Source organism: Hippocampus bargibanti, linkage group LG10 (genome assembly GCF_051943395.1).
Source record: "Hippocampus bargibanti isolate YZ-2025 linkage group LG10, ASM5194339v1, whole genome shotgun sequence".
NCBI classification, from domain to species: Eukaryota; Metazoa; Chordata; class Actinopteri; order Syngnathiformes; family Syngnathidae; genus Hippocampus; species Hippocampus bargibanti.
In genome coordinates this window covers 24017646-24038182 of record NC_142743.1, presented here as the reverse complement: position 1 = coordinate 24038182, position 20537 = coordinate 24017646, and the positions used below count along the sequence as shown (strand labels likewise).

Genomic DNA, 20537 nt, shown 5'->3' with positions numbered 1-20537 from the left:
GTGACATCACGAACAAGGGGGCGGGACTTTCTGAATCTCCCCAGTTCCGAGCTCATTTTGTGGCAGTTTTGGGACACTTGAACTCATTTTTATTGCTCTTTTGCATTTGACTAAGAAATATCAGCCTGCGTGTTTTGGCTATTTTAGATGCTATAAAATAAAACCAAAAAATGGTGTCGGTTGTCCTTTAAGGGAATAGGCTGTTCTGTTTGATTGTTGATATGTGTGTTTGTGTGGTTGCCATGGAGACAATGGCACAATGCACTATACGTCGAGAAAAAAAAAGACAAGCTTGACCAAATGAAAACAGCGGAAAAGGCAACAAGACCAAACCACGTTAGACCAAAACAGAGAAGCATAAAAAAACGTGAAAATAGTATTTGACGAGAAAAGTTTAAATATTACAGTCAAAAAAAGAAGTCAAAGGCAGCGTTATCATGTGGGCAAAAAAAAGGCTTATTTAATATATTGTTTGATCAATGTTGCAATTGAAATTGAAAAATTATAAAGTTGGCAAATTTGGATTGTATTTTTTTTTCAACCAGCAGATTAACAATGAATAGAACAGGAAACAATTTGTTCCAAAATTCTACCCATTTTATCAGATTAATTAACATTTTATTTTCATCTTAATTAAAAAAATATAAGATTCTGTTTTCAATAAAAATGTGATGATTTCCATTACCGAACGAAAATTCTATCTTTGGTAAAATACGAGAATATATATATATATATATATATATATATATATATATATATATATATATATATATATATATATATATATATATATATATATATATATATATATATATATATATATATATATATATATATATATATATATATATATATATATAGCGATACCTTGGCTTGCGAACTTAATTAGTTCCCAGACAGAGTGTGTAAGGCGAAAAGTGTGTATCCCAAAAATTAATTTCCAATAGGAAACCATTAAAATCAGAATAATCCGTTCCCAGGTCCCCATAAAACATCATTTTCTAAGCCTTAAAACTACACACAATATACCTTATTTTATGTATAATAAATGTGCTATGGTATTATGATTAAAGAAATAAACTGTACTGTATAATAAAGTGGTTTCATTGACCTTTGTGATGGTCGTTGATGGCTTGATGGAATGTAGTGGCCGCTTTCACCAGCATGAAACACTTGATTGGATTGTATTGGATTGGATTTGCCTTTATTAGTCTCGCAGTGGAGACATTTACATTCATTGCATTTCATTTGATGGGATATTTTAACCTTGCAGTCGACACTCTGCCTTTGACCTATCAAAGTAGGAGTCCCAATTTCACTATTTTCTCTCCATTTTCTCACTCTCTCTCTCTCTGTCGTCTGCCTGTCTCTTTAATGTTTAACCCCCCCCCCCCCCTCACTGCTGCGTTCTTGACCAATCACGTGGCTTTAACCGACGACTGGGGGCGCGGAATAGAGGACCAAAACAAGCCGGCTGCCATTTTCTTGTTAGGGGAACGGGCTCGTTCGCGAATGACACATCACTCATTGTGGCAGCTCCGTGTGTCTCCCAAAAAACAGTTTGTATGCCAAGGTAAATTTGTGATAAATTTAACGTTCGTAAACTGAAAAGTTCGTAAGCCAAGGGGTTCGTAAACCGAGCTATCACTGTATATATCTATTTTTTTTTAAATCAGACTTGTGATTGACCTTCAGTCTCTAAATGTACAAATTCATTCTCGTAACAGTACAATTTTTTTCCTCCGGGAAAAACACAACAAAACAAAACTCAGATATCGATATTGGCTCAATTAACTCATGTTTTGACCAGCTGAGTTAAAGCTACACACAGTAACATTTGTTACTATTAAGGTTCTACATTCACAGTCAAATCGCCCATCACTCGCAAATCATACGAAATAATAACATTAGAAACAACAACAAACACAAAAAACATCACATCATGAAATCTTAAATGCTTGGTTAGCATTAGCGTCATCGCATGTTATAATAATAATAATACATTTCATTTACAAGCGCCTTTCAAAACTCTCAAGGTCACTTTATGGTCACAGGACAAGTTTTTCTGTGGGTGAGCAGCGGCTGTAAAGTGACCTTGAAAGTTTTGAAAGGTGCTTAAAAATGAAATGTATTATTATTGTTATTAGTATTAATATTATCAGTTATACTTCCCCATGACGTTACGGAGGCGTTTAGGAAAACCGACAAATAGGCACAACTCGTAGCGTACATTGCATAACGGGTTACGGTTTTGTCTACGTAGCCTAGCTTAGCTACAGTCAATGCGAAAGCAGTTGTTCACTTCGTGGCCACGTCATGTGGCATGTTATCTTGGTAACAAACAAAGAAACAAAAAAAAAACGTAACATTCATAAATCACAGGAACTCATCAGAATGAATGTACAAATTCTGAACACGAATAAGTAGACTCCGTTTTGGAGAGGGACATGGTCCCAGGTTTCATACCCGTATTGTACCTTTGGGATTTTACAGTACAGTGATACCTTGGCTTACGAACTTAATTGGTTCTGCGACATGTGTAAGGCAAAGTGTGTATCCCAAAAATTAATTTCCCATAGGAAACCATTAAAATAACAATAATCCGTTCCCAAGTCCCCATAAAACATGATTTTCTAATTTTCTAAGCCTTAAAACAACACAAAATATACTTTATTTTATGTATAATAAATGTGCTATGGTATTATAATTAAAGAAATAAACTGTACAATATAATAAAGTCATTTTATTTACCTTCTTGATGGTCGTTGATGGCTTGATGGAATGGAGTGGCCGGCTGCCATTTTCTTGTTAGAACGGGCTTGTTCGTGAAATCCCGAAAAATAGTTCATATGCCAAGGTAGAATTTTCATAAATTAACATTCGTAAACCCAAAAGTTCGCAAGCCAAGGGGTTCGTAAACCGAGGTATCACTATATGTTACAATTAGAGGTGTAACGATTAATCAATAGCACTGGCCGTTTGCCCCTCCCCTATTATCTGAGCGGCAAAAATATTGAAATGATTTGTTGGTAGTTTTAGCGTTCAGAGTCTTAAAATGGCCGCTACCATTACTCACCATACTTGGTGAGTTTCTGCGGTGACAATGTCGATGTAGTCGGTCCCATTCTCGAGAATGAACATGATTGGTTAATTGCGGGTCACTTCCAGCTGGGCTTGCCACTCCTGGTGGGCGTCCCCACGTCCCGAGACTGGGCAGGCGGTGTCTGACTCCGGTAGGTGCTGCGACTGGTCGCCTTGACGCTTTGCACCCGTCGCACGGTCGTCCGCTCTTCTCCAGCAGGAACGGTGGACGCTAATCTAGTCTGCTTGACGGACGCATGCCGACCGAGGCGGGCGGGGACGTGAGACGGTGTGGACAGGGCGGACAGGGGGAGCGGTTCCTTCTTGGTCCGGGAAGACGATGCCACCGTGTTCCGGGCAAAGCTCGGGACATCGGGGGAGGTCTTGGTGCCCGGCGCCTGCGAGCTACTGCTTTCCGACAGTGAGCCGCTTGAGATTTGCGTCTGTGCCAGGGCCCTCATGGTGGAGCGGCACATTTTCTCCTCGGGAGCCGATTTGGGGAGGTTCCTTAAGGGTTTGGCGCTCGGTTTATTGACAGAGGTCTTCGTCAAGTTACTGGAATCAAATGGGCATTGCAAGGTGCTAGCTGGGAGGCGACCGCCTCTTCTCTGGACTTTGGAGTCGTCGGGAGGTAGACTGGAGTGTCGCTGCGGTCTAGGGTTTGTTTCACGTTGTCCTTTTGGGTGGGTGCTTTGTTCACAAAGGGGCCGATCGAGGGTTGTCTCTGATTTCTTTTTGATAGCCGCCCGAGTAAACCGGCTAATTGGTACCACTTTTCGCATGCTCTGGCTCTCGCTGCTGGTTAGTGTTCGCACTCCACCTTGAGCGACTCCACCGCTACCGCTGCTGGTGTCCCCATTGGGGTCATCACTGCCCACCTTGGTTTTGGTTGGTACTGGCTTCCTGCTGCTTATCGTATTCTCCTTCACTATGGCGGCGTTGAAGATTTCTGTCCCCCACTCGGGTGGCGTCGCGAAGGCAGCATCCATCATTCTGGGTACTGGCGACTCTCCTAACGGGACAGGGTTCAAATCGGAAAAGGGAGAACTAAGGCTCTCTCTGTCCCTGTCAAGCGTTCCAGTGTGAGGTCCCTCTTTCGAAAAGGACGAAGTGTCTACTTCGGAAATGTCCAGAGTGACTGAGCAATCTGCTTCGGTAGAATCTGGCATGTAAAACGCAGGATTCCGATGAGACGGGGTGTCTGAAGGCAGTGGCGTGTCACAGGTTGTCGAAGAAACTGAACCAGTCTCATCCTCTTGCATCAAAGAATAATTTGCTACTCCTGGAACTGTATCCCGAGTCCCAGTCGGGGGTCGCCGGTCTGGTTCCAGATCCGTCACCTGGACGTCGCCCAGGTTGACAAATCTTGGACTCTGGATTTGAAACCCTTGCGGACCAGGAACCAAAGTGTGTTTCTCTACGTTGACATTCATTTGGCCATTAAAAGATGGAGGTGGGGATGAGCAGCCATTGTTGTTGTTGTTGTTGTAACGGTCCTCATCGGCTTTTAGCACCGTCGTGGAAAACCGAGCAAGAGGGCTGATTGGTTCGGTGTCGGCGCGAGGAGATGTCAGGTCTTTGTTGTCCATCCAAGGAACGGTTTTGCGCTGGTGGGCGCGGCCTGAACGTGGCAGGCTGTTGAACTTGTCCCCGAACAGCTCCAGGTAGTTGTGCAGTTCCCGGTCTGCCATGGACGTCAGGGTGTAGCGATGGCGACGGGCACTGGATGAGCGTCCCGACGGACTTTGAGGACTCTTGGACCTCCTCTGAAGGAAGTCCAGGAGGCCTTCCTTGGAGAGGGTATCCACGTCGTTCTCGCTGCTGCTGCGAGCGAACGAGCCACTGCCGCCGCCGCCCTCTTCAACCGACCACGCCAATCGTTTTTCCTCCAGCTCCCTTAAGCGACGCTGCCTCGCCACCTCTTTCAGCTCACGCTCAGTGTTGTCCTGCGGGGGTGGAAAATTACAAACAAAGCAAAACAATAGAAAATGAAGTTCTGAAACATATCGTGGATGTTAAACCCGGCGGACCTTAACAGCTTTCTTGAATTTGACGCAGAAGTCATTGAAGATGCGGAATCCTTCATCCAGCTTGAAAGCGTCCTTGTCCTCACAGAAGAAGTCCACCAGCGCATTGCCTTCTTTGCGAAGGTCCAGGCGACGACGCTTCAGATCTGCAAGCGTCTTCCCAGAACTCTGCAAACATTTGGAACATCAATCAAGTGTCCCGAAGCACCAAACGATGAATTGTTCCTCTTCACTTCTGCATGGTACTACATTTCTTGCTGATTCATTTATAGGCTGAAAGACCTGCAGGAACGGCTCCAGCTGCTGCAGTAACTCACGGTCTCCCTGCACCTTCTCGTCGAGGGTTCGGATGCGGACGTATAAGGACGAGAATTCCATCTCCATGTTCTCAATGGAGATCCTAGACGGGGAGGTAGGGCAAAAAAATACTTTTTTAATGGAATTAAGTTTACTTCCACATACCTCTGTGTAAGCTCTCAGTCGTACAGGAGTGGTCCATCGATGAGAAGGTTTCTTCAGCCATCATCTGGACTTCTTTGAAGGAGTCGGATCCAAGAAGCTTCTTATCCAAGAGGCTTTGTCAGCGAACATTTTTTTTGCTGGTAGTTTTGGCCCTATATATCTATCTTACTGTCCAGACGTGGCGGTGCCAGACTCTGCTATGATTGGTCCCTGCTCTCAGGTTGGGGGGAGCAGAGAACTACTATTGTCCTGACTGATGACTTCTATTGTCCGGCATGAGTATGGGGTCTACGACTGGCCTGATTGCCCCATTTCCCCTGGTATCACCTCATTAGCATGACTAAGCTTATGTTGCCTAAGAAGTCTGGCTGAAGAAACCTTCTCTTCCATATACTGCACATTTTTACTCTATATGTTCCTTTTTTTTCCTAACATTACCTTGCTGCACTCTGGATGTGGACCAGTTTTTCCGGAAACTTTAAGAGTGTCTCCTCTTTTTTCTTGGCCTCCTAAGAGAACAAGCATGTTTGATCATGTACATTTTTGTGCATGGGGCATAATGGCGGGTGCCCCGGCCGGATCCTGCAGACGATATTTGTCAAATATTATTAGAAATTGATTGAAATGACTTTTTAAAAATCAAATCATGTAGTCGATCTTTAAATTATTAATTTAAAAAAGTGAAAGTAATACACAATGTAATAAAAATTATGAAGTAAAACAAAATATAAGAGGATTAAAATATAAACCTAAACCATATGACTTAATGCGTGAACATTTCTAAATGGAATATATCATGAAAATTATTTTTTTAAATGCGATTGTTGAAAAAAATGATAACATATCAATTACAAAAATGAAAAATATACAAGTCAATGCGAGTGAAAGTCATCACTGAAAAGGTGAAGTAATACAGTAAAAATAACATGTGATACCGTAAAATTGATTGCACAAAATATATGACGTAAAATTTTGAGCCATTAAGATAATCATGAAAACTAAAAATCAAGTAAAAATACTCAGAATTCATGAAAAACTTGTAAGTCTGTCTGGAAAACAGTCAAAGCGCTCAATGAAAATGTAAACGTTGTCATGTAGAAAACACAAAATGATTAATATGTAAAAATGGAAAAAGTCGTATTTTTCTCTGTGCGAATGGAAAACAAACAAACATGTAAATAAAGAAATGAGTAAATAAATAAGTTAAAAATAAGTACATAAAAAAACCATTTTTGACTACCATTGCAACAAAGTGCAGCAGGTTCATCCCCGGCTTGTTGGCTTTGGTGTCGGCCAATGAGAGCAGCGACGACAATTTGAAGCCCACGGCGTTGCCGGCGTAGCCTCCCTGAACAAACGTCAACCAAACAAACGTACATTTAATCCCCCGTTCAGCGCGTCACACTGCCTTTGAGTGGCTTTCACGTACCGCGTTCAGAATATTTCCCGCCTGCAGCACTAGATGTAAAATGGCGTGAAGTTCTTCGCAGCCCATTAACTCTGTGGAATCAAATCGGGACGTCAGGACATGCGCTCGATGTACACTGAGTGTGGGGTAGCGTTAGCAAAACAGACAATTGACTCATTTCAAGTTGAGGTGTGTCTTGGTTCATCTGAGTAAGCTCTCACTCTTACAGGAGTGGTCCATCGATGAAAAGGTTTCTCCTTTTCATCGGTGTATCTTGTTGTCTCTCAATGTTGAGGTCAGACCTGGGTTCTACCTTGGTTGATATCGTCAAACAACCGAAATATCCATCTTGGAAGCCTCCATCACGCGTTGGTTGTTCAGTGGTAGAATTCTCGCTTGCCATGCGAGAGGCCCGCGTTCGATACCCGGTCAATGCAACATCTTGGTAATAGGTTTCGCTCATGGGATATGGGTTTTTGTCTTGATGCAGAGTTAATGCCAAGTCCTTCATCGGTGTCTTGGACAACTGAAACAGTGTCCTCATAGGTGTCTCCCAGACGTTGGTAGTTCTGTGGTAGAATGCCAATGGAGCTCTTCAAAAGTTGGACGCATTTAGAGTTGAGGTGGATCTTGGTTGTCTCTCAATGTTGAGGTCAGACCAAGTTCATCAGCGCCTCTGTTTTTCTACCTTGGTTGGTATCGTCAAACAACCGAAATATCCATTCTGGAACCCGCATTGGTTGTTCAGTGGTAGAATTCTCGCTTGCCATGCGAGAGGCCCGGGTTCGATTCCCGGTCAATGCAGCATCTTGTTCATAGGGTTCGCTCATGGGATGTTTAGCTCCATCTGGATGGTGAGTTCATGCCAGGTCCTTCATCGCAATTTTTCCCACCATTTTTGGTGTCCTCGGACAACTGAAAGAGTGTCCTCATAGGTGTCTCCCAGACGTTGGTAGTTCAATGGCAGAATTCTCACTTGCTTTACGAACCACCTCAATTCAATTCCCTGTCAATGGACCTCTTCAAAAGGTGGACACATTTCGAGTTGAGGTGTATCGTGGTTCATCTGAGTAAGCTCTCACTCTTACAGGAGTGGTCCATCGATGAAAAGGTTTCTCCTTTTCATCGGTGTATCTTGGTTGTCTCTCAATGTTGAGGTCAGACCTGGGTTCTACCTGGGTTGATATCGTCAAACAACCGAAATATCCATCTTGGAAGCCTCCATCAAGCATTGGTTGTTCAGTGGCAGAATTCTCGCTTGCCATGCGAGAGGCCCGGGTTCGATTCCCGGTCAATGCAATATCTTGTTAATAGGGTTGGGTCATAGAACGTTTTGTTTTGATGCGGAGTTAATGCCAAGTCCTTCATCGGTGTCCTTGGACAACTGAAAGTGTGTCCTCATAGGTGTCTCCCAGGCATTGCTAGTTCTGTGGTAGAATGCCAATGGAGCTCTTCAAAAGGTGGACACATTTCGAGTTGAGGTGGATCTTGGTTGTCTCTCAATGTTGACTTCAGACCAAGTTCATCAGATCCTCTGTTTTCTACCTTGGTTGGTATCATCAAACAACCGAAATGTCCATCTTGGAAGCCTCCATCAAGCATTGGTTGTTCAGTGGTAGAATTCTTGCTTGCCAGGCGAGAGGCCCGGGTTTGATTCCCGGTCAATGCAATGTCTTGTTCATAGGGTTTGCTCATATTTAGTTCCGTCACCAGGTCCTTTATCGCAATTTTCCCCCGATTTTTGGTATCCTCGGACAACTGAAAGAGCGTCCTCATAGGTGGCGATACAGCGCTGACGAAGCCTCTTGGATAAGAAGCAAAACGTCCGACCTTCAAAGAAGTACAGATGACGGCTGAAGAAACTTTCTCATCGATTAACCACTCCTGTACGACTGACAGCTTACACAGACGTTCATAACAAGTCCATCTTCTCAAATATCTTCTACCTTGTTGATGTTTTTTTAGAAAATTGAAAAAAGTCATGGGGAGAGCACCAATCCGGCATTGGTGGTTCAGTGGTAGAATTCTCGCTTCCCATGCGAGAGCCCCGGGTTCGATTCCCGTCCAATGCAACTTCTTGTTCATAGGTTGCGGTCATGGTTCCATCTCGATGGTGAGTTCATGCCAGGTCCTTCATTGCAATTTTTTCCGTTCCCAGGTCCGCATAAAACATACTTTTAAAGTCACTTTACAGTCACAGGATAAGTTTTTCTGCGGGTGAGCAGTGGCAGCCACATGCGCCAGCGTTCATTCAACCTGACTTACCTCGAATGGCGACTCGTACCACGTCAATGTCGTGACTCATCAGAGCGCAGGAAGGAGCAAACTCCTCACCGAGCACCATGGCCTCGATGCGCACCTCCAACCTGAAACGCAGTGAGGTGGAAATCTTAGCCAAAGAAAATAGATGCTTTGAAAGGGGAGTAAAAGAAGCTATTTTTAGAAAACAGCAAAACCCTTCACAGCTATGGAGCAGGCTAACTAGCTAGCTATTTATTTGCTATCTATCCCCTTTCAAATTGCTGCTGTGGACTGCAAATTTCCCCATTGTGGGACGAATACAGGTTTTGTGATTCTGGTTTTCTGATTCTGAATTATTCGCTATCTAACTAGCTAGCTGGCTACCTAGCTAGCCATCCATTTGCTATCTATTCGCTATCTAACTATCTAACTAGCTAAATTGAATGACAGATGGTGCATTGTGATCATATTTTGCTTTGTTGATTCCCCTGGGCTATCTATTAGCTATATAGCTATCTGGGTGGCTGGCTATCTAGGTAGCTATCTGTTGGCTATCTATTAGCTATCTACTAGCTGGCTAGCTAACTTTTTCGCTATTTAGCTTTGTATTGGCTATATGGCTATGCAGCTGGCTAGCTAGTTGGCTAGCTATCTGGCTAGCTACCTATTAGCTATCTACTAGCTGGCTAGCTAACGTACTCTCTATTTAGCTTTCTATTGGCCTCTATGGCTATCTAGCTGCCTAGCTATCTGGCTAGCTATCTGTTGGCTATCTGGCTAGCTATCTGTTGGCTCTCTATTAGCTATCTACTAGCTGGCTAGCTGATGTTCTCTCTATTTAGCTTTCTATTGGCTATAAGGCTATCTTGCTGGCTAGCTATATGTTGGCTATCTATTAGCTATCTATTAGCTGGTTAGCTCACTTTCCCTCTATTTAGCTTTCTATTGGCTATATGTCTATCTAGGTGGCTAGCCATCTGGGTAGCTATCTGTTGACTATCTACTAGCTGGCTAGCTAACTTTGTCGCTACTTAACTTACTATTGGCTATATGGCTATCTAGGTGGCTACCAATCTGGCTAGCTATCTGTTGGCTATCTATTAGCTATCTACTGGCTGGCTAGCTAGCTTACTATCGATTTACTTCCGGGTTGTTTGAACGCTGCGATACACTGATGATATTTGAATGTCATCGAACAAAGTCGAAAGTTGTTTTTGGTGGGACATAATAAGATGTTTTATGACTCGTGGCAGAAAAGCTTGAACAAATTGAAGTTAATCCACCCTGACGGAGGATTTTGATGTAACTTTTTTTTTGTAATCGACTCACCGAGGCACCTGAATGAGCAGGAACATAAAAGAGTCCACCAGCGTCAGCTTGTCCGGATTGCCTCGAAACGCCTGCAGCTTCTTCATCTGCGGAAGAGGAAAAGGGCAAGTTGTTTATTTTTTATCGTTTGTTTGTTACGTTGTCATCGGTGCGATGCGACGACGTGCTCCGGCAAAGACCTCGTCCGTGTCGGGCAGTAGCTTGAGGAGGTCTTTGAGGGGTTGGGCTCCGTACGTGCCCACGTGTCCTCGCTTTATGTCCTCCACAATACAACGGTTGGACCTCAAATGGAGGAAGGTGGTGCGCAGGTGTGCCGTTTGGAATAAGTTCACACAAAAAAACAATTTGTTGATAGAAGATCGGGTTGTAAAGATTAAAGGTGCAATTAAAGGACAAGCGGCATCATTTTTTTTGTTTACTAACTGACCTCAGAAAAACGTTTTATGTCATCTAAAATACCCAAAACACGCAGGCTCATAGTTTTAGTTAAATTCAAAACACCAATGAAATTGAAGTGTCCCAAAACTGCCATAAAATGAGCTAGGAACTGGGCAGATTCAGAAAGTCCCGCCCCTTTATTGGTCACAAACTGCCTTGCTCCAGAATCAAAACACTGGCTTCACAGAGTTCATGCTTTCTTGTTACTCGTGCAGTTATGAATATGATTCAAATAGTTCTGAAGAGGAAAGCATAAATGTTTGCAATCGATTAAAGAAGTCCTTCCGTGTCATTTTGAGGCATCTGGACAGAAATGTAGCACCCAGAAAATGCACAAGATGGCACCAAAGCTCCGTTGCAAATGTGCTGATTTGTCTGCTGGGAATTTGTGTCAACGAGTATCAAATAGTAGTCTTGGTGCAACACACAACGATTCACCATCGCGTTATTTATGTTTTTTCCTTCTAATTTCGCCATCAACACAGATCAACACGAAGTTTTCAGACCAAGCAAAATATCCAAAATGCATTGTGTGTCGCTTTCTCGGTCAGGGGCGTTCCTTTAGTGACGTCACGTCAGGAATCGTCACCAACTCAAAAACAAGACTTACTGAATATTCAGTGCGAGTCTTAAAACGTAAAATATAGCTATATGCGCTGGAATCTTTGTCAAATACGCACAGTAGAAGTCATTTGAAGTGATTTTACAAATTATGTACACAACTTGTCCGGTGGTTTCGGTTGTCCTTTAATAACACACAGGAAGCTCTGCAGATGTCATTGAGGGATTCGCTTTGGATTATTAATGTGCATATTTTCTTGGCTATTTTGTACATTATGGACAAATACCCGCACACAAAAAAATACAGTGACTGTAAAGTGTCTTTGAGAGTTTTGAAAGGCGCTTAGAAATTAAATGTATTATTATTATTATTATTATTATTATTATTATTATTATTATTATTATTATTATTATTATAAAATGAATCTAATATTACACGCTCCAAATTTCTGCGGCAATGACGCGTGCATGAATGGCGGATTAACATTCCATTCGACGGAGCTGCTGTCACTTTTCAATGTTTTGTGTGGGACATTTTTCTTTTACGTAATCTGATTTTTCTAATCTAATCAAGAACAAAAAAAAATGACATGTGACAAAGCTCATTAACAAACACATTTTCAGACCTTAATCCGTCTAATGAGGAAAAAAAAGTATTAATCTTTTTAAAAGTTTTAACGTTGTTTAAACTAAAAAAACAACAAAAAAACAACAAGGGTCTGGACTTACTTTTTAAACTGCTTGAGGAAAATGCCCACGTTCATTCCTCTCTTGGAGTCCAGGATGCTGATCTGCAAACAGACATAATAGTAATAATAATAATACTAATTTCATTTCATTGATAAGCACCTTTTTCATAAGAAAGCGACGGGAGGAAGTACAGTCATACCTTGGTTTACGAACTTAATTGGTTCCCAGACAGAGTGTGTAAGGCGAAAAGTGTGTATCCCAAAAATTCATTTCCCATAAGAAACCATTCAAATGAGAATAATCCATTCCCAGCCCCCCATAAAACATAATTTTCTACCTTCTAATTTTCTAAAACTGCACAAAATAGACCTTATTTTATGTATAATAAATGCGCTATGGTATTATAATGAAAGAAATAAACTGTACTGTATAATAAAGTGGTTTTATTGACCTTTGTGATGGTTGTTGATGGCTTGATGGAATGGAGTGGCCGCTTTCATCAGCATTAAACACTTGATGAGAAACATAGCCTTCTTCTTTCACTATCTTGAGGAATGATCCCTTGTAGGTGCTTTCTCTGCCATCATTTTACCTTGTTCCTCATCAATAGTGTTTTATTTAGCTGGGTGTTCTATTTAGCTTTTTGCATCAAGTGTACAGATAGCTTTTGCGGGTTATTTGTGGAGCCTGATTGATGGGATATTTTAACCTTGCAGTCTACACTCCTTTGAACCTTTGAACTATCAAAGTTCCAAGGTTAAAATAGCCCATCAATCAAGCATCTGTTGCTGTTGCAATGTCACGACTTCCAAGATGTACAACCCAGAGCTCCTTGAGACACTTTATGCAAAAAGCTGTCAATTCCATCAAGCCATCAACGATCATCACAAAGGTAAATAAAATGACTTTATTATCCAGTACAGTTTATTTCTTGAATTATAATCCCATAGCACATTCATTATACTTAAAATAAGGTGTATTGTGTGTAGTTTTAAGGCTTAGAAAGTAGAAAATGATGTTTTATGGGGACCTTGGAGCGGATTATTCTCATTTGAATGGTTTCCTATGTGAAATTATTTTTTGGGATACACACTTTTGGCCTTACACACTCTGTCTGGGAACCAATTAAGTCCATAAGCCAAGGAATGTCAATCAAGATATGAAGACTCACCTCTTCCTTGCCGCACTCCTTGAACGATCGGGATGGTGTGACCCCGGCAGCCGACCCAGGAGTGGACGCCGGCCCCCGGCCGCCCGTCGCCGCCTCCTCCTGCTGGCCGAAGAGCTCCTCCACGGAGCGCACGTCGATCTGGTACTGCTGCCGCCACCCCGCCAGCGTCCAGATGTTGGGTCTCTCGCGGACTTTCTCCTCGGGGATGGGCTTCCAGAAGAAGCTACGCACCCGACGCTTCCTCCTGCCGGGGTGGGGCACCGCCAGCGACGGAGGGGGTGGCAAAGGGGGCGGCAAAGGGGGCGGAGGCGGCACGACGGCCGGGGAGGACGCCACCGAGGCGGCCGGTCCGTGGCTTTGGGGCTCACTGGCCAGCATGGCGATGAGCGTTTGTTAGCATGTAATGCTAACTAGTTTCACATTGAAGACTTTTTCAGTCACTCGGCGGGACGAGGCCGTGTCTTTTCATTTTGTTTTGCTCCATCGCTCAAAGGGGGGGAGGGACGGCATCAAGAGGAACGGGGGCGGCGGCCATTGAAGTCTGCTTGAATAGAAAAAAAATATCATTAAAAATGAGGAAGATATTATTCAATGAAGCGAAATCTAGTTCTCTATTATTAATTAATCTATTTTTTGTGCATTTTCTGGGAACTACAACAGAGTCTAGACGGCTCAAAATGATACGGAAGGACTTCTTTAATTGATGGCAAACATTTATGCTTTCCTCTTCAGAACTATTTGAATCATATTCATAACAGAATGAGGAACAAGAAAGCATCTTTTCCCGAATCTGAACTCCTCTCGGAAGCCATTGTTTTGATTCTGGAGCAAGGCAGTTTGTGAAGGAGTATCCCGGCGTGACGTCACGAACAAGGGGGCGAGACCTTCTGAAACTCGCCGATTCCGAGGTCATTTTGAAGTAGTTTTGGGATACTTGAACTTTATTGGTTTTTGCATTTGAAAAAATGAGTGCGTGTTTTGGGTATTTTAGATGCTATCAAACGTTTTTCTGATGTGAGTTAGGAAACAAAAAAATGGTGTCGTTGTCCTTTAAAAGTAGCAACCTGGTCCGGTGAGTGACATGGGAAAAAGACTCATTTTCTACGCTGGTTGACTTTCTTAAAAAAAAAAAAAAAAAATGTGGTTCAAGTGAGCATTGGTTGTTCAGTGGTAGAATTCTCGCTTCCCATGCGAGAGGCCCGGGTTCGATTCCCGGCCAGTGCATCTCTCTCTAAACAAGCTGCAGTCCTTTTGAGAGTTGTACAGTGATACCTTGGTTTGCGAACTTAATTGGTTCCCAGACAGAGTGTGTCAGGTGAGAAGTGTGTATCCCAAAAATTTATATCCCATGGGAACCATTAAAATGAGAATAATCCGTTCCCGGTTCCCCATAAAAAAATCATTTTCTACCCTGGTTGATGTTCTTAAAAAAACTCAAAGAGTCATCTGCAAGCAGGCATTGGTTGTTCAGTGGTAGAATTCTCGCTTGCCATGCGAGAGGCCCGGGTTCGATTCCCGGCCAGTGCATCTCTCTCTAGACAAGCTGCAGTCCTTTTGAGTTGATACCTTTCTTTACGAACTTAATTGGTTCCGAGACAGAGTGTGTCAGGCGAAAAGTGTGTATCCCAAAAATTCATTTCCCATATGGAACCATTAAAATGAGAATAATCTGTTCCCAAATCCACATAAAAAGTAATTTTTCTACCTTGGTTGATGTTCTTAAAAAAGGTCAAAGAGTCATCTGCAAGCAGGCATTGGTTGTTCAGTGGTAGAATTCTCGCTTGCCATGCGAGAGGCCCGGGTTCGATTCCCGGCCAATGCATTTGTTTGTTGACAAGATGGATGGATGAAGGATTCTGATGTTCTTCGCGTTTCAAATGAGGGCTTCAGGCCAGAGTTTGGATTTCACATTTTGGTTTTAAATGCATCCGAGTAAAACAACATCAAAGACAATCCTTTGTGAAAACGATGAGGCGTTCAAAAAGAAGTACTCGAATGTCACAACTCACTTGACACTGCCAACACTCTTGTCATGTGATACCTTTGTTGCCATTTTCAGGGTAAACAAACAATGCTAACAATGCTAACAATACGCCATGGACGCAGACAGATTCAAATCCAGCGTTTCAATCTTTTTTTTTCTCTCTCTTCAGAGAAAATAAGAAGTTTTTCGGGGTCAAACGCGATTGTCACCGCAAGCGTCAATATCATGTCTCGTTAGCAACTCCACACGCGGGCCCCGTGATTAATTCATCAAGCTCATGTTTAATTCAATGCAACGAAATTTGACCTCACTGAGTCATAGGCTAACATTAGCTTGTGGCTAATGAAGTCCAGCAAAAAGTTTTCCTTCCAATGGAACACGGCAGCTACATGATGGTGAACGAATGCTATTAGCTTGCGCGCAATTCGAGCTCCTCACAGGTAGACGTGCCACCCACTGACTAGCATTTGAGTGACGATGCTCTATTTCAATACAACTGCCATGAAAACTGGCTATCTAGCTAACTACCTAGCTGACTATATAGCTACCTTTTTCAAAAGAGTGAAAGCCTAGCTGGCTATCTGTTAGATATCTATTATCAAACTATCTATTAGCTATACTATTAGCTAGCTAGCTTTCTATCTGAGTTACTTCAAGGTTGAGTGAAGGCGTAGCTATAGCTATCTGTTAGCTATCTTTCTATCTATTTGAATTTGTTCCGGGTTGAGTGAAGGCCTGGCTGGCTATCTGTTAGCTGTCTATTAGTTAGCTAGCTTTCTATCTATTTGAGTTACTTCCGGGTTGAGTGCGGGCCTGGCTAGCTATCTGTTAGCTGTCTATTAGTTAGCTAGCTTTCTATCTATTTGAGTTATTTCTGGATTGAGTGAAGGCCTAGCTAGCTATCTGTTAGCTATCTCTGAGCTTGCTAGCTTTCTATCTATTTGAGTTACTCTCGGGTTGAGTGAACGCTGGGGCGACCTTGCATGTTATCTGTTTGCTATCTATAAGCTATCTAGCTGGCTATCTATTAGTTATATAGCTATCTATATCGTTAGCTAGCTATCTGTATATCTATATAGCTATCTATCTATTAACTAGCTAGCGTTCTATCTATGAAATCCAAAAACCAACTTTTTCATAATTCCCCCTCCGTCACTAACTTCCAATTTTCCCCCCCCCCCCCCCCCCCCCCCCCCCCCCCGCCGGTCGGAGGTCTTTCAGCGACGCCGCGGGGGCGAAGGGGGGGCCTTGCAATGGGGACTTAACGGGACAATCCTCCGCGTCACGGTCGCCGTGGGAACGCTCGTTAGTGGAGAACTGTCGCAACGTTTTGTTTTTCATCTCGCTGATGGCCCTGGACGGTGATGAAGGATGTCGAGATACTGACTGGACACTTGATTGGCCACACGGACGCTTATGTAAGACTCATAAGAAGCACGGAAAACAAAGAGCGGTATTAATACAGGAATCCTGGATTAAGAGATTACAGTAGCTGAGAGTTAAAGGACAACCAAATCTAGACAACTCGAATTAATACGGAAGGACTTCTTTAATCGATGTCAAACATTTATGCTTTCCTCTTCGGAACTATTTGAATCATATTTATAACTGGATGAGTAACAAGAAAGTGTCTTTTTTCCAAATCTGAACTTTCTGAAGCCATTGTTTTGATTCTGGAGCAAGGCAGTTTGTGAAGGAGTATCCTAGCGTGACGTCACGAACAAGGGGGCGGGACCTTCTGAAACTCGCCGATTCCAAGGTCATTTTGTGGCAGTTTTGGGACCCTTGAAGTCATTTTTATTGGTGTTTTGCATTAGACTAAAAATATCCGCCTGCATGTTGTGGCTAATTTAGATGCTATAAAACGTTTTTCTGATGTCAGTTAGGAAACAGAAAAAAAAAAGTGTCGCTTGTCCTTTAAGCCGACACTTCCGCAGGTGCCATGACTTCAAGGTGGTAGCGAGGCGCTGGCGTCGTCGTGGAGATGGGAGCCAGCAACAAGGGGGGCGGGGGGGCAATGCAAACATGTTTGTGTGCCAGCCGCCACCAACCCCCACGGGGCATCCAGACACTCACTCCAGCATCGGAAACATCATTCACCCCAACAACAACGTAGCGTCACAATGAGATGCTGTGCTAAATAAGTTGATTGGACATGATTTGGAAAGAAGCAGACCTAATGATAGGACTATTTTATATATACACATTCTTAAACATTCAATGTTTATTATTCTCCACTCATTTCCGAGTCTAAGTTTAGTCTAAGTTGCTATGCTATATTTATACTGTATATATATATATATATACAGTAAAGTCTCGTTATATCGATATTCAAGGGAGTAAAAAATATATATATATATATATATATTTATGTATTTTCTCCGTGCGTATAGAAATATATATATATATATATATATATCGATATAACGAGACTTTACTGTATATATATATGTGTAGTTTGCCTTATAACTTTAAAGGACAACCGACGTCTCCGGACAAGTTGTGTCCATAATTTGTAAAATGGCTTCAAATGACTTCTACTTAGCGTATTTAACAAAGATTACACGGCATATAGCTAGCTATATTTTTCGTTTTAAGACTCGCGCTGAATAATCCGGAAATCTTGTTTTTGAGTTGGTGACGAGTCCGTACGTGACGTCACTGAAGGAACGCCTCTGACCAAAAAAAAAGGACACATTGTAGCAGTCCTTCCATCACGTCAATGCATTTTGCTGTACTTGTTTGGTCTGAAAACTTCGTGTTGCACCAAAAAGAGGCAGAAGAGGGTGACAAAGCTCCATGTAAGGAATTTATCAGCCTGTGGAAACGGGCTGATTCATTCCTCACAGGAGCTTGGTCGCCTGTTTCCGCCTCTTTTTTGGTGCTACATTTCCCCCCAATGTTACCTCAAAATGGCACGGAATAAATTCTTTAATCGTTTGCAAACATGTATGCTCTCCTCTTCAGAACTATTTGAATCATATTCATAAGTAGATGTGTAACAAGAAAGCATATTCTCCGAATCTGAAGCCATTGTTTTGATTCTCCAGCAATGCAAGACGTCTTGGCGTGATTTCATGACCTGGGGGCGGGACTTTCTGAAAATGCCCAATTCGCAGCTCAATTTTTTTGCAGATTTTGGACACTTTAAGTCATTTTTATTGGTGTTTTGCATTTGAATAAAAATATCATACTGCGTGTTTTGGGTATTTTAGATGCTATAAAACATTTTTCTGATGTCAGTTAGGAAACAAAAATGTGATGTCGGTTGTCCTTTAAATTAAAGTCAGAATTCTGAGAATAAAGTCAGAAAATAAAAACAGAAAAGCTTGGGGACAGGTGAGCTGTTTGATTTTAAACCGTATGATCCCAACAGAATCCCAAACTCATTTCCTGGCGATAAAGAAGACTGGAGCGGACCCTGCGTTGGCAGCGACCATTCAGGCGGCTGCTCCGGTCTCACAGGAATAAATCAAGGCCGCACCCCCCCCCCCCCCAACCATCCTCGGTGGGAATGACGTCAGAAGTTTTCCATGCAAGTCTCAGCCTCCACAGCAACCACCCAACCTCCATCCCCCGCGACCTGACCTGGGGAGGTCTACCCCCCCACGCACACCCCCAGACTAGGGTATTGTTCAGCACACTTGTATGGATTGCCCTCTAACTCATCTCAGCAGGCATAAAAAATGTACAAAAGCCAAGGAAAGAACTGACCAAGTTGTAAAAGCGTTTAAAAGGTCGCGCCGAGCGTTAGGACCACAAGTTAGCTAATTGCGATTTAAAAAAAAATTAATTAATGAGAATCATTACTCAAGATAGTGAAAGAAAAAGGCTACGTTCCTCAAGTGTTTAATGCTGATGAAACCGGCCACTCCATTCCATCAAGTCATCAACGACCATCACAAAGGTCAATAAAACCACTTTATTATACAGTACAGTTGATTTCTTTCATTATAATACCATACCACGTTTATTATACATAAAATAAGGTATATTTTGTGTCGTTTTAAGGCTTAGAAAATTAGAAAGTAGAAAAGTATGTTTTATCGGGAGCTGGGAACAGATTATTCTCATTTTAATTGTTTCAACTTTGATAGTTCAAAGGCAGAGTGTAGACTGCAAGGTTAAAATATCCCATCAATCAGGCAATCCCACAAATTACCCGCACTAGCCATCTGTACACTTGATGTAAAAAGCAATCAACCCAGCTAAACAGAACACAATTGATGAGGAACTAGGTAAAATGATCGCAGAGAAAGCACCTACAAGGGATCATTCCTCAAGGTGGTGAAAGAAGAAGGTTACATTCCTCATCAAGTGTTTAATGCTGATGAAACCGGACACTCCATTCCATCAAGCCGTCAACGACCATCACACAGGTAAATAAAATTACTTTATTATATAGTACAGTTTATTTCTTTCATTATAATACCATAGCACATTTATTATACATGAAATAAGTTATATTGTGTGTCGTTTTTAAGGCTTATTTAGTTGAATTGTGTTTTATGGGGACCTGGGAACGCATTATTCTTATTTTAATGGCTTCCTATGGAAAATTAATTTTTGGGATACACACTTTTCACCTTACACAGTCTGGGAACCAATTAAGTTCGTAAGCCAAGGTATCACTGTGGTCCAAATCTCCAATAGTTAACAGGAACTTATTTTATTCCCGTTAAGAGTTCGAACGATGACTTTCAGTCTATTAAATGTCAATGGGTGGCATAAATTCGGAACCGTAAAGTACATCAAACTATATAAATGATGTCACAGTGGACCTCCCCAGCATTGCAGAACCACCTCACGGTGACCTTAGTGAGTTGACGCCGCAGCGATGAATGACGGACATGTTTTGCCCCCAAAAGGCTCACTTTGAACCGGCTTGCGAACACCACAACACACCGGTGGTCCCCCGTCCACGTTCGGGTCCTACGACCGCATAGTCGGACACTCCCACGGGTGAAACGACGACTCACTTACCGGGTTGACGGTTCGGTTCGGTCGGGAGACGTAAATAAAAAACGCTCCGACGTCGTTTAACGAGCCCGGCCAGCCAGCAGCAGTTTGTGGACGCTCTGAGTGCGTGCTCGTGCGCGAACACGACGTCAGGTGGAGGGGGCGCGTTCACGAGGGCATAATTAC

General features: G+C 42.6%; 1 protein-coding gene and 6 non-coding genes across 8 annotated transcripts; 6 read left to right on the top strand and 1 right to left on the bottom strand.

Annotated features, from left to right (window-relative positions):
* Positions 1-866: 866 nt before the first annotated feature.
* On the bottom strand, positions 867-20492 carry fhdc1 (FH2 domain containing 1). 2 transcript variants are annotated; one of them, XM_089006997.1, is made up of 12 exons: positions 20376-20492; positions 13409-13949; positions 12277-12338; positions 10728-10830; positions 10549-10634; positions 9244-9344; positions 7000-7070; positions 6811-6918; positions 6009-6079; positions 5391-5508; positions 5112-5276; positions 867-5027 (listed from the first exon to the last, which is right to left on the bottom strand). In XM_089006997.1, exons 2-12 carry the CDS (start codon positions 13784-13786, stop codon positions 3159-3161), a joined length of 3132 nt encoding a protein of 1043 aa, XP_088863123.1. In that variant the 5' UTR covers positions 13787-13949; positions 20376-20492; the 3' UTR covers positions 867-3158. The 2 variants fall into 2 exon arrangements, with proteins under 2 accessions (XP_088863123.1, XP_088863124.1); XM_089006998.1 differs by having other exon boundaries at positions 13409-13952; positions 20376-20458.
* Positions 7712-7782, top strand: trnag-gcc (transfer RNA glycine (anticodon GCC)). The gene has a single exon. It is a non-coding gene; the product is annotated as a tRNA-Gly (tRNA).
* Positions 8207-8277, top strand: trnag-gcc (transfer RNA glycine (anticodon GCC)). Its single transcript has one exon. It is a non-coding gene; the product is annotated as a tRNA-Gly (tRNA).
* Positions 8980-9050, top strand: trnag-ccc (transfer RNA glycine (anticodon CCC)). Its single transcript has one exon. It is a non-coding gene; the product is annotated as a tRNA-Gly (tRNA).
* trnag-ccc (transfer RNA glycine (anticodon CCC)) lies at positions 14562-14632 on the top strand. Its single transcript has one exon. It is a non-coding gene; the product is annotated as a tRNA-Gly (tRNA).
* On the top strand, positions 14865-14935 carry trnag-gcc (transfer RNA glycine (anticodon GCC)). The gene has a single exon. It is a non-coding gene; the product is annotated as a tRNA-Gly (tRNA).
* On the top strand, positions 15160-15230 carry trnag-gcc (transfer RNA glycine (anticodon GCC)). The gene has a single exon. It is a non-coding gene; the product is annotated as a tRNA-Gly (tRNA).
* Positions 20493-20537: the final 45 nt, after the last annotated feature.